The sequence below is a fragment of the Gallus gallus genome, chromosome 5 (assembly GCF_016699485.2).
Source record: "Gallus gallus isolate bGalGal1 chromosome 5, bGalGal1.mat.broiler.GRCg7b, whole genome shotgun sequence".
NCBI classification, from domain to species: Eukaryota; Metazoa; Chordata; class Aves; order Galliformes; family Phasianidae; genus Gallus; species Gallus gallus.
In genome coordinates, this window is record NC_052536.1 from 24,105,944 (window position 1) to 24,118,914 (window position 12,971).

At 44.8% G+C, this 12,971-nt stretch overlaps 2 protein-coding genes across 22 annotated transcripts in view; one reads left to right on the forward strand and one right to left on the reverse strand.

The window, feature by feature from the left end:
- Positions 1 to 385: 385 nt before the first annotated feature.
- On the reverse strand, positions 386 to 6,491 carry NDUFAF1 (NADH:ubiquinone oxidoreductase complex assembly factor 1). 5 transcript variants are annotated; one of them, XM_046942661.1, is made up of 5 exons: positions 6,154 to 6,491; positions 5,204 to 5,621; positions 3,660 to 3,845; positions 1,976 to 2,050; positions 386 to 850 (listed from the first exon to the last, which is right to left on the reverse strand). In XM_046942661.1, exons 2-5 carry the CDS (start codon positions 5,504 to 5,506, stop codon positions 710 to 712), a joined length of 705 nt encoding a protein of 234 aa, XP_046798617.1. In that variant the 5' UTR covers positions 5,507 to 5,621; positions 6,154 to 6,491; the 3' UTR covers positions 386 to 709. The 5 variants fall into 5 exon arrangements, with proteins under 5 accessions (XP_046798617.1, XP_421138.1, XP_046798616.1 ...); XM_421138.8 differs by having other exon boundaries at positions 4,997 to 5,621; XM_046942660.1 differs by having other exon boundaries at positions 6,149 to 6,491.
- Positions 6,492 to 6,534: 43 nt separating this feature from the next.
- RTF1 (RTF1 homolog, Paf1/RNA polymerase II complex component) overlaps positions 6,535 to 12,971 on the forward strand; it is a 110,417-nt gene continuing 103,980 nt past the window's right edge. For all 17 annotated transcript variants that reach the window (XM_040701153.2, XM_040701155.2, XM_040701164.2 and 14 more), the window contains exons 1-2: positions 6,535 to 6,730; positions 9,182 to 9,292. In XM_040701153.2, the coding sequence (XP_040557087.1) occupies positions 6,542 to 6,730; positions 9,182 to 9,292 (300 nt within the window). In that variant the 5' untranslated portion in view covers positions 6,535 to 6,541. The remainder of the gene's footprint in view (positions 6,731 to 9,181; positions 9,293 to 12,971) is intronic.

The window sequence follows — 12,971 nt, forward strand, 5'->3', positions numbered from 1 at the left end:
GATAACAGTGTTAATCAAGCTGAAGTACATTTCTAGGGAATGGACAGTGATGGAGTCTCCCCCAGCTCCCCCCGGAGCCTTACTTCTGTTTAAAACCTTAATCTTACTGCTTTGTAGCTCTTATCACCTATAACTCTAAAATAAGAGCTAAATCCGCTTCGGTGCTACTGTTTCACTCTTGGCAGCAGCAGGTTTTTCTTTTAGTTCCTTACAGGGGCCAAAAGTTAAAGTTTGACATGTTTCAGAAGCTGTGTCACTCTTAAGCAGTGTTATCGCTGTATTAATTCACACCATAACTTCTCCAGTTACAACCTATTGAGTGCAAGTGTTTTACATCCCTAGAAACAGCATATTAGAAAATCAAACTGAGTACAAAAACCAACACTACATTAACAAAATACTTTTATTTCCTTAAAGATCACGACAAAAGTCAAAATGTACCCAGACAGCAGTTAATACATGGGAAGCATGTACTGCAGCTCTCATCAGGTTGTATTCCAGTTCCTGTAGGTACAAGCTCTCAGCCTGTCATTGGCAGCTTGATGATCCCAACAGTGTCAGTCTAGTCAGACTACTGAGTCAACACTTCATCCACTTAACATTTAATGTTTACATAATTATAACAGGTTGAAGGATGTTCTCACACTTTAAGCATTTTATAAAAATCGAGTAAGCATCTGACAAATGTTCCAAAGGACACAAGACCAACTTAGATTCGAGGATTCCTTTCATATGTTTCATAGGCAAATTCTTCTGTGTGAGCTCTGTCATTTAGCAGGCCAATAAAATCAATCTCCAGTTGGAAGGGACCATCTACTTTATCTCCCAGTGTGAATCCAAGGGTACTTATCTAAAAAAGAGATGCATATGTTAGAATAAATCTTAAAATGTTACAACCAGTATCTACCACTTCCACATCCTTGATTTCAGTTCTAAGGAGGTGGTATTATATCACACACTGAGTTATTTAGCCACAGTTTTCCACTTAGAATAGCATTTTTCAAAAGAATATCCCTCATTCATTCTCCATTGCTACGCTAACCTATTAAATAATAATGTTATTCTAATTGTAATAAACTCCATAAAAATTCCTGGGGCTCAGACGCGTTCCCCGTTAGCCTGCAGCATATGCCTTGAAAGCCTTCTTGTACATCACCGATCTTTCAGAGACTCCAGTGTTACTGGTTCTCAAACCAAGCTGGGTGATGAGTAGCTGAACACCTATGAAGCTCTCGGTGTCCCTTATCTGCTGCAAGTGCAGGTCTGGTCCATGCCCGTGACTTTAAGGACTGCCGTACATGCAGGAATGTGTCAGATTAAAGTTGAACAACTGCATGCCAAGAATTTGCTGAGAATTGAGGATAAACATAAGTTGCAAATGCATGCTAGATAAGTAATAGAGCAAAGCTAAGGTAATAAAGTGGAGTAACGCTCCTCGGATTGATTCTAAGGTTTCAATTGCTTTATCTTCCCCAGAAGTGAGCTCTGCAGTCAGCCCCTTGGCCTGGGGAGGCTACAGAATTTTTAAGGCTTTTTGTTACAAGTGACTGCAGGACTCATCTGAGCTCTATGTTCTGAAGAATTTATCCCTTCATAAGCCCTAGATACAGTGCCTGTGATATATGCTTACTCCTATTCCTTTTGGCAGTACTGTGCCAAATTGCATTTTAGATTTCTCAGTCACTTTGATCATTCCTTTAAAAAAAATTGTTTATTTTCTTAACAGCCAAGTTATCTAAATCTCTTAAAACATCTTTGGAACTACTTTGAAGTAAATTGACACTGAAATCACAAAGGAGGGCAATTTGCATGCAAAGGTATGCACACAAGAATAAGTACCTCAAAACAAGCAGAGACCCTTCTTGAATTTTAAATTTCAAACCACTGAATATCCCAAGGATTTCTTAATTACCCATATGATGACAACACAATCTCACAGTATGTTTCTTACAGATTAAGCCTACAGAAAACTTGCCTTGTCTAACCAGATAGGATGTTGGTCATCCTGCACTCTTCCTCGACTGGACAGAAAGAATTTGGAGAACGGAATCTGACAGCAGAAACAAAAGAAAAACAGACTTTAGTGTCAGCGGTATATAGAAGAAAACCTCAATGAAAAAAAAAACCAACCAAGCTGGCCTTAGGAAACAAAATAACACCAAACCTGGTACCAGCACTCCAGGGCCCAAAGAATCAGCAAAAAGAAGCAGGTCACTCATTAGCCATGTGCTGCCAGCTCCGGTCCCACACTGCCCCAAGGCAGCTCTTTCCAGCTGTTATGCTGGATTCTGAGCCAGCTGGGGCACAGGAGAGGCTGAAGCATGGAAGACGGCTGTTCACATCTAGAATATCTCTTTCCAACATTGTCAGCTTAAACAAACTAATGAAAAGTCTAGGATGCGTTATAAGCCCAACGACAGCTCATCTACATCCAATCTGCATATTTTGTACCGCAGATTTCATTTAAAGACATCAACATTCTAACAAAACAGTTCACAAAAGGAGAACAATGATTTGAACTGGGTGGGAACAAGAAAGAGGAGGGCTGTGACAAGAGATAGGAAATGAGAACTGGTTGGTGTGGGCGAGGAACACACGCAGGCCGGCACTGACACACTTCAGTCTCCTCAGAAAAAAGCTGAAACTCCCACTTCTTGCCAACGTTACTGTGTGTCACAGATGCAAAGGCTGTGACTAACAACCCACACACCTCTGTGGTTCCAACTGACTCCAAGTTTGGCAAACCACGTTGCAGGGCACAAATCCTACACCAACCCAAGTCCATTTATTTATTACAGATAAAATAGTTATTGCATAGAAAGTTGCACTGCCTGCAAAGCTCCAATAGCTGCATCTATTCAGTGCATGCTCTGACCACCCACTATACAAGCTGAGTATGCACCCTGCCTGGCTGCTTGTTCTGTTTTCCAGTGTTAAGAAAAGAAGACCTGCAGGCTTCCAGACGATCATAGATACAGAATGGCAGGTCCTGCTGAGCCCCAGTACAGCCCCACACACAGGAGTGACAACCAGGATATTCTGGTTTTGGTGGCTTTTTTTGTTAATCTGTACTAATGAGCCCTGAGCTCAGGAAGCCAATTTCAGATAGGAGTAGAATTTATTGTTTTTTTTTTAATTGATTACATTTAAGTATATACATACATTTGTCATAACGTATGTATTACAGCACATATATTCCCATACTATAGTATGAGATATAGTATAATATATAATATATGTATAGCATCAGCCCACTTCAAAGGTCTGCCTCCTGTAACAGCAAACAACAGACATATAAGGAAACACATGGTAGATTATTTAGAATAGTTAATAGATAACCACATATTAATATATTAATATAATTAATTTAGTGTTAATACTAATTTCCACAGTTTATGCTCCCACAATCCAGTAAGTTACAACTCTGGGACTTTCCAAGCCAAAGGGACATGTTTGTATGGGGATACACCACAGAAACATGGTTAACACTGTTGAATGAGCTAAGTATTTAAACGGCAGAAAATGATGATTGCCGAAAGAATTCTCACGCCACAAAGCTACAGCTAGGGCCATTAAACAGTCTTCGCTTCAGAAATCTCTAGAACAGCATATATTTAGAAGAGTTATTTTCAGATTTACTGAAACACTCATTCGTTTACCTTTATTTCCTCCCAGTACGGTCCTCCTCGGGTGAACATGAAGTAGTTGTACAGGTCATCCTTTTGATGGGAGAAGTAAGGGTCTGTATAAATGTTTACCATCCAAGCTCTGCCATCGCCACGGACACGTAAATACAGACAGTTGAAGTTTGACCAGTCGTAATACTTCTTCCTAGCAAAAGATCCCTACAAATATTAATAAATAGAATTATCCCTCTTTCATACTTAAAAGGAAATTTCCAACATGAAGAACAGAGTGCTACTGCTTGGATCACTGCCCTTGTTCTCACTGCAAACAGTATCTACTGTGATACAGTGAAAATGGGGTACTTTTTCATCAGACCAGTCTCTCATCTCAACCCATTTCCTCCAGCATTGTATTTCCTAAGACCAAATTCCCTCCTAGGTAAGAACACAAATGCTATAACAGCAGACCAGGCCTGTAGTTAAGTTTAATATTCTGTGGTTAGCACTAGACTACTCAGAAGAGGTTACGAGGAACGTGGGATAATTTATCCCCTGTGGTAACTTACCTTCTTTATTGAAGACTGACATGAGTACTAAAAGCACTTAGACATTTTCCAACAGTTTTTGACACTAACTGCACAAGGATCCAGGTTACAAGCACATCCAATCCTCAAGTAATCTTCAAAGTCCCAAAGCTGTGATTTGCACTCTGACAGATCCAATAACCTCTGCAGAACATTACTGAGGTCTCTGGAGCAAGAAGGTGTCATTGGAGATATTCTTGGCCAGAACTGCTCAAGCCAAACCAAAAGTCACACCAAAAAAATCCTGAGGTTTATCCTTAACATCACAGTGTTACTACAGTTACCTATTAGCCTTCCTTTTATAAGCTCACAATCGGTAGATAATTAATGAACACATCAATACAAAGACTGTGGCTACTCGATTTTATGGTTTTGCCAATTTTGACCCTTAAATAAATAAGAGCCTTTGTATTTATGCTTTCATCCTCTGATCTCAAACTGTATTACAAAGATGGACTGACAGACACTTTGCTACTTCAAAATTAGGACAAGAAAGATTGAGTCACATTCACACAAGGCCAGAGGGATTCAACTCCAGTAAGATTCAACTTAATGAGTGATGTTACATCAGCAAATGATCAAACGTGTTATTTTCTAAGAAAGGAGAAAAGCCAAGTTAAGACTTCTAAGTTCCTTCCAGGTCAACGGATACAAAAGCAATTACATCTATACAAACCGAGTATCCAATAATCCTGAAGGTGATCAGTTACAACCACAGTGAACAATAGTCTGCTTGTCATCACTGGAATTACAGAAAAACACTCAAATAACAGACGCTGTACTTACCACTGCTGGTTTGGCTCTCATACTACAATATCCACTGTATTTCGTCTCCCCATCACGAGGTACTTCAGTATTGAGTATTCCATACAGCATAGCACCCTGGTTGTTCCTACCCAATTTCAGGTAAACTTCACTTTTCCCTCCGATCTCTACATCGGAGGAAATAACCCATTTATTTAAATCTTCCTGGGTCCGAAACTCCCACATCACCTTTGTCTGTTCCAGCAGGTACTGACTGAATGAATGGCCGTCAGGTCCTACTAGGTGATCTTCGGTCTCCTTCTTCAGCAAACCTAGTTGAGTCTTTAAGGCATTAAAGCCCTTCTTAAAGCTGAAATCAATGTTTCGCCAAGATGGTATTACCTCAGGCTGTGACCCTGGCCTCCTGTAACTGCTGGAACATTTTGACACGGAATCAACACAGACAGTTCCAAGCAAGGGTTGCAAAACTTTGTGTCTGTAGCACCTACTACGTAAGCATGTGCTGTTCAGCAACGTAACAGCTAGAGCCATGCTGGTAAAGACAAAGGATTTGCTTCCAGCAAGGCAATTTATGGGTTTGAAATTAATTCAACAGCCAAATTAGTATCCGGAGGTATCTCGCTTTGTTACTGCAGTTAATCTCCACCTTCAATGAAAAAGAGAAAAGAAAAATTGAAGTTTTAAAAGCACTGCGTGCGTATTTTTTTTTTTAAGGTGATATTAATTAGAAATCCAAGCCATTAGGAGAAAGGAATAACAAACTGCCAAGCATTACACTTCCCCGGCCCTCTAGCTTGTTTCTCTATTTCTACCTAGTATGTTCTTGCCCCATGAGGTGAAATACTCATGAAAACACGAGGGAGTCAAATATACCAAACAAAAGCAAAGCGTAGAAAAAAAAGCTATTCCTGTTAATCTCTTTCACCCTACGCGCGTTTAGGCGTTCTCGAGCAACAGCATTAAGAACAACCTTCTCAAAGAGGACACCTATCAAGGCCGCGGCCATCCGCGCCGCCCGGGGCCGGGACAGAGCGCTGCGCGCAGAGCTCCGCGGGCCTGCAGAGAGCTGCGGCCCGCCGCCGGCCGCGGTCCTCCGAAGCAGGCCGCACGGACGGGCCCTGCCGTAACAAAACGCGGTTTCGCTCACACACCCGCTCCCGCCGCTCCGCTCACCTCACCTCAGCAGCCCGCCGTTACAGCGGCTCCTCAGCGCTTCCGGGCCCGGTGGGGAACGCGCTCCGCGCCGAGCAGGTTCTGCCAGTGACAGCGGCCGAGCGCCCGCCCCGACCCACGGCGCGGCCTTCCCGCCCGCACAGCGCGGAGGGACCGAGAAGCCCTCCCCCGTGTCTTTGTGTTTAATGAGAAACGGTGCGGGGGAAATGGCTGCTTGCGGGGGATGGGGAGGCGCGGTGCGTTGACTGAACGCGAGAAGTAGCCGGGGGAGCGCCCTCAGCGCGGAACCCCGACCCCTGAGGAGACGAAGGCGCGCAGACCGCCATCGCGCCCCTCTCCCCTCGCGGGCGGCGGCGGCGGCCCCGCCCTCCTTCCCGCCCCGACGCGGTGCGCATGCGCGGTGCCCTTTGTGTCCCGGTCGGGCGGGCGGCGCGGGGCAGGCCGGGCCGCTCGGAGCGCCGCGCCGCCGCCGGCGGAGAGGGACGCGGGGAAGCCGCCTCCGCCATGGTGAAGAAGCGGAAAGGCCGCGTCCTCATCGACTCCGACACCGAGGACAGCGGCAGCGAGGAGAACCTGGACCAGGTGCGCGGGGAGGCCCGGCCTGGGCCCTCCGGCCCGCGCGGGGCTGGGAGCCGCCATCCCTCCCTCCCTCCTCCCCTCAGCCCGGCCGGGATGCGGCCCCCGCGGGAGCTCCGCGGATAGATCCCGTGGCGCCGCTTCGGCCCGCCGTGCCGGCGGCTGCGGGGCCCGGGGCCTCGGGGATGCGCGTGGGTTCGGCCCTCGGGCTCCTGAGGCGCGGGGCTGGGGACCCGGCGGCAGGCAGCGCCCGGGGGCCTGAGGGCGCGGGGAGCCGCGCTGTGCCGCCCACCCCGCCGGGAGCGGCGTGCCCGGCCGCACCGCCCGTCCCAGGGCGGCCGATCCCGGGAGCTGCGAGCGGGTGCTCTTTCCAGGGCCCTGCCGACCGGGCTGTGCTGGTGGGAAATGCTCGGAGCGCGTGTCCTGGGCACTGGGACTGCGAGTGCGGTGTGGGGCATCGCGCTGTGGGTATCGCAGGGCTGCAGGAGGGGATGTGCTCCTCTCTGGAGTGGTCTTCTCAGCACTTCAGCTCTCGGGGCAGCGGGCGCTGACAGGTGGTAAATAAAGACGTAGGCGAAGTGTGGTGTGTCTTCTGTGGCAACCCTTCTTCTGCGAAGAAGTTGGGTCGGTTTCACGTGCTGGAGCCTACGCGTCTGCTTAAGTTGTATGCTGGACCTTCGAGTTTTTAATAGAGAAGCTGTTGCTGTGTTGCAAATAGATAAATAACACCAGCCTTAAATGCTCAGAAATGCTTTTGCAGACTGGAGCTGCAAATTCTACGCCCCTTTAGACAAACATACCATAGCAGAGCCTGCCCCGATGGTACTGATGTTGCCGCCCTCTAAAGCTGTCAACTTCTCACCCTGCTGTATTAATTCCATAGTTGCTTCAGAACCTGAAAACACCAGGAGTTGGTCTAACTCTAGCATAGATAAGGCGAGCAGAGCAATGGTGGAGCAATAACTGCACGGTTCTGCTACTTGCTAGGAGCGTGCATCTGCAGCTCTACTTGAGTGCTGCTTGGTGGTAACACCAAAGCTGTCTGCCTTTGCTTCATCCCCTGGGTAGTTGTGCATAGCAGGGATATGCATGTGCAAGGGTGGAAACTGTGCAGTGGGGCTGTTCCTGAGGGGAGATTTTAAGATGAGTGTATGCTGAGTGGGGCCCCTATTGGTTAAATGTTTGACAGCTTTCGTTAGCAAGCTGGGCTGATTGAATCAAAGGAATAGGAGCCTTTCTCGTGTGTTGCCGCAAAAAAAAAGGAAAGAGTAAGGCTAGAAAGAAAGGAGGCAAATTGCTTGGAGTAAAGGCAGCGGTAAATGTTAACGCCGAGTTATCATGATGGAAGGTAATCTGTGTTGCTGTAAGTACTACTTAGCGACAGTTGTTAGAGGTGGTGTCTAGAAAATGATTGTAGAAAACACCAGGTGCTTCCTAAAGAGAGCTGCTTATTGTATAAATACATTCTGTTGGCGTTGGAAGTTGTCTTCAGAAAACGGTTTGTGAAGTGCTGTTGCCAACTTTGTTGGTAAAAGCCTGGGCTGTCAGTTTCAGCAATGTTTATGTTCTCATTTGAGGTCCTAAACTCTAATCTGTTTGCTGTGGAGATAATCTTCCAATTGTGAAACTAATTCAAACCCATCCAGTATTGTCTTCAAGCCTGCAGAAGTTGGTGTGGCTTTATTTTCACTCACCGCTAAGATTCATCAGCCCCAGAGCAATGCTTTTAATAACAAATTATTTGTCATGGACTACAAAGGCAGTGCTGCAGCTTCAGAAATAATTGTTTTGAATTGCTGCTTCTGTCACCTGAACAGTCCGTGAGCAGCAGACGATGAGTTTACTTGTGAGCTTTTACTTCTTCGTGATGACCTGTGTGGCTTTTGGGGTTGCTTCGCAAGTTTGAGCTTGGCGCCTGCTCTGTGTGTGTGCACTGCTTTTAGTGCATTCCGTGGCACCTAAGGATAGTGAAACAGGGCTGAACAGTCTCACTAAAAGCATGAGCCGTGACATATCTCCCTTATCACATGTATGGTTGCAAATGTCTTTAAAAATAAAAGGGAAGAAAGATGATCTGCTCAGGCACTTGTTGCACTGGGCTCTCTGGTAGCGTTTGGCTTTTGGGGTTAACGCTACGCAATGTAATTAGGGTTTTCTAAATTTCTACCTGATCTAAGTACCACAGAGCCAAAGGTGATTTATTTGATTTTTTTATATCAAAAAAAGTGATGGTGATAATATTTACTTATTAGGGCTTTCAAAATCCTTTTGTAACATTCAGCTGTATGAAAACTCTCTGTATATGCGTATTTATGAAACCTGAGCAGACTTTGTTCCCCAGTTAATGGGGATAATCCTCTTCCACTCAGATATCGTAGGGAAGGTGTGCGCGCGCTGACCTGGATTGGTAGAACTAATTATGACATTTTAAAATCAGTGTGTGTTTTCTCTCCCCAGGAGCTCTTGTCATTGGCCAAACGGAAACGCAGCGACTCGGAGGAAAAGGAACCACCTGCAAGCAAACCTACAGCGTCTTCAGACTCCGAGACATCGGACAGCGATGATGAGGTGAGTTTGTCATGTTGTCAGTGAACTTCTGATGGGCTATTTGTCTGACTCTACCTCTGCAGTGAAAGTATTTGTCACATGGTGTACTTAGCTTGCTTATACGGTAGAGCGGGATAGGCCATCGGTAGCACTGATAGAGAACCATTTAGCCCAGAGGATATGTACTCAGAAAGTCTTACCTTTCTTGTAAGTAATGGGCTTAGAGAAACTGTACACAAATTAGTATGAATGTGGTAAAGTTGACTGCCTGTTTAATCCCACGTTCACGTTGTATGAATGTTTCTGTGACCTGTCTCCTTAAATCTCGTGTTTTTCCTGTGTAATATTTGTGGCTGAAGCTGGACTCTAAATTCAAGGGAGAGAAGTGTTCAGCTTTGGGAGAGAGTTTCCTCAGAGAGGAGGAGGGTTGAAGCAGGTAGGACTGTTTCACGGTAGAACTGTCCTATTTTGCTGCTTTGATTCTCTAGTAACTCTACTGTGAAATACTGTGACCATTTGAATGTGCAACAGGGTCTGGTTTTGTTGGCCTTTCTGAAGAAAGGAAGACAGATAAGAGTTTAGAATTACTTTGGTTTAGGGTTTTGACTAATTCTTTTATAGCAGTGCTACAGACAGGTCTGCTACGTGTGTTTTTATTATCCGGTACTACATTCTAGAGCTGACTAAAAGCCCCTGCTTTCATATGCAAGTGAAAATTGATTTATTAAAGCAGAGGATCTGACAAATGGGTCACTCAGTTATTTAAATAAATAAGGGCATTTTCTTGAAGGGTTACAGACATCTTTGCAAGCTTTCTGTACTATGGCAGGTCTCTTATTACGTCTGTTCTTAGAAATGAAGGAAGGAACTGTTCTGCTTCCCCCCTTTCGATAGTATGGGAGGGATTATTCACTGTCACAACTTGCAGGATCAATCAGTGATGAACTATTAACTGTTAAGCATTTGGGATTCTGGAATTTATTCCAATACATGTTAAGACTGCACACACTCTAGTGTGTTTAGTGGTGTAGATTCTTGCTGGGCTTTTTTTTTTTTATTAAGTATGGTTGGGACTCTGTTTCAAGCATTTATTTAAAAAAAAAAAAGCACACAGCAAATTGGTTGCTGTTATTATTACTGTCAGATAAGGAATGAGAAAATTGTGAATGGACTAGACATTAGCCTTATTAGCCATCTTATTGAGCTACCACTCAACCTGTTGCTTTGAGTGTTCTGAACTGATGGCACACAGCTGATTTATCCCGTGCTGCTGGGAGATCAGTTTGCCTGGAAATGTAAGCAGGTTTGGAGAGCACCTTGATTATAAAGTCTTCTGCCTCATGTTTATCTCTGAAAACTGATGGAATAAATACTATTATTCAATTTTTTTTTTAGTGTAACTACGTGTAAGGTCTGCCTTTCCGTTAAATGTGGAGTACAGCAGTACATTCCTTCCTGAATTTGCGAGGAAAACAAATGTTTTTGAAGTCAAGTCTGTCTTTTTTCATACGCACAGACCTTACAGATGCTGTAGTATCTCTCTTGCAGCTTGTGCAACTGGAACTTTCAAATCTACCTAACATTTCTTCCCAATACTGTTCTTTCTGACTTCCATGCAGCAGGAGGAAAAGGTTTAGAGAAGAGGTAATTAGGACACTTGCTTCTATTCCTGTGCCTGAAATATGCATTCTGAACTGCTTCTTGTAGCAGGGTGAGATGGGCCAGGTTACGAAAGTTCTGCTTTAGCCAGTCACTGTTCTGTGCATCCCTGGGCTTAACTACTTAATGTTCCTGCTTGAACAACCTTGGTTTTGCTTAGTGCTCTTTTGGTTGCTGTGGAGTTTGCTCAGGCTTGGGGGTTAGGAGGAGGGGTCTAAAAGCTGAAACCATTTTGCTCAACTTCGTGGAAGATGAGGACTTGGAGGCAGCAGCATGGAAATTGTTGCTGTGGATAAATGTGCTTAAGCCTACATCCTTTGTAGCTCCTGGCTAGCCTTAAATGTTCCAGGATAGTTGGTATATTGCATATATACAGGAAAGGTGCTTAAATCTCTGCTTTGGAGGCTTAATGCCACATTCTACTTTTCCATAGGGAAGAAAATTTAGGGAACATAGGGCAGAGAAAGATGGTGCATTTTTGCAATTAAGGGATTGTGCAGATTGTATACAAGAGCTTGTGCAAATCAAACAGTGTGTACAGTGGTGCCCAGGTGATTTTATGAGATCTTTATCACCTATGTGTTATATGTTTCAGTGAGAGTGCACTTCTGTGAAAACTCTCAGCCTCATTGGATGTCTGTGGCGTGCAAATGCCGGGTTCTCTAATTTCTTAAGGACCTATGTTGTCTTAATCAGATTACCTAGCCAAGAGCCTGAGGGTGAGCTATAAATGATGAAGTAGGAGAGATGCACTGAGTTGTATTCTGGTGGGTCCGCCAAATATATGTGGCTGAGTTGACTGAACTGCTGTTTAGACTACAGATGAACAGCTATGTCCACAAAACTTTGTGCTAAAAAGTGCCACCACCTTATCGAAGAGATGCATTAGGCTAGACATGGGTGTAAGGGCAGTTTCTTTATCTGTGGAGCAACATGTGGCCATGGCCATTCACAAGCTCACCATCCCAGACTGTCATTAACTCGCTATATGTTTGCTACCAGCCAGTTGCTGCTGGGGCTACTGCACTAAAAGTATGTGTTGGCCTCGTTGTGGATTGAAGATGTGTAGATGGTGCTGTGCTAGGTTCACTCTAGGTTTTTGCTCTTCCTTTTATCCCGGCGTTGTCGCTCACGGATAATTCTTTCTGCTGTGCTTGGATGACTTCTGGAACAGCTTCACTAACATCAGTTTAGTTTAGACGGAAAGCAGCAATGCTCCTGAGGGGTTTGTTAACAATGCTTGTATAAGATGGCACCCTTTTTACACTCATCCTAATGTGTTGAAGGGTTTGCTTGTGCCTTTTAGCAGCTGTAGGGTGATAATAGAAAATACTTCGGGGCATGAAAAGTTAGATCGTGAATGTCTGTTACCAGACTGGAATTCACTGAGGATTTGTTTTTTGGCCTTTATAGGCAGATTTGGTAGGAGGTGGCAAAATCTTCAGCCATGCTAAGGGCTGTGGAACAGAGGAAAAGGTAAAGCAGAGTTCATGCAGACAGTAAGTCAATTCTGAATGGCAGTCTGCTTGGAAGGGTTTGTGCTGCTGTTACTAGGAAAGGGCTTGAAAGTTTAAATCTCCTTACTGTGTTTAAAGTTCAAGAGCTTTGGTAAACCACAGATAAGCAGAAAACTGTATGCGTTCCTTCTATTTTGGGAGTATCTTGTGGGTTTATAGAGATTACTGCGTTAAATGTCTTCCCTGTGTGCTTTTACTTCGTGACGCTGCTTGACTATGCCTGTTAGACTGAATGTGTCTTCCACTCCTGTGGGGCCTTTGCCGTACTTCTTCAAACTTACAGAATTTTAAACAGTGGGCTTTAATCTGCCTCTACATAGCTGTATGCTTTCTAGTTTGGGTTTCTGTGGAGACAGTTTCCTTCAGCTGTTAACAAAGAATAGTAGAGCTATCCTTAAGGAAGGTAAAGGTGGCCGTTGCTAGCGTGGAAGCACACACCCCAGATATGTGTCAGCCTGAGTTGTGCAGGCTAATTGTATGGAGGCTAACATGCACGAAGAAGTAATGTGAACCAGCTGGGAACA

What these genes read in the sequence shown, in the direction of transcription:
- NDUFAF1 (XM_421138.8), bottom strand. Translation starts at nt 5,506, where the DNA reads ATGGCTCTAGCTGTTACGTTGCTGAACAGCACATGCTTACGTAGTAGG. An exon ending in CGTACTGGGAGGAAATAAAG is followed by an intron (nt 2,051 to 3,659) that starts GTAAACGAATGA and finishes TTCTGCTGTCAG; the next exon opens with ATTCCGTTCTCCAAATTCTT. An exon ending in ATCCTATCTGGTTAGACAAG is followed by an intron (nt 851 to 1,975) that starts GCAAGTTTTCTG and finishes TCTCTTTTTTAG; the next exon opens with ATAAGTACCCTTGGATTCAC.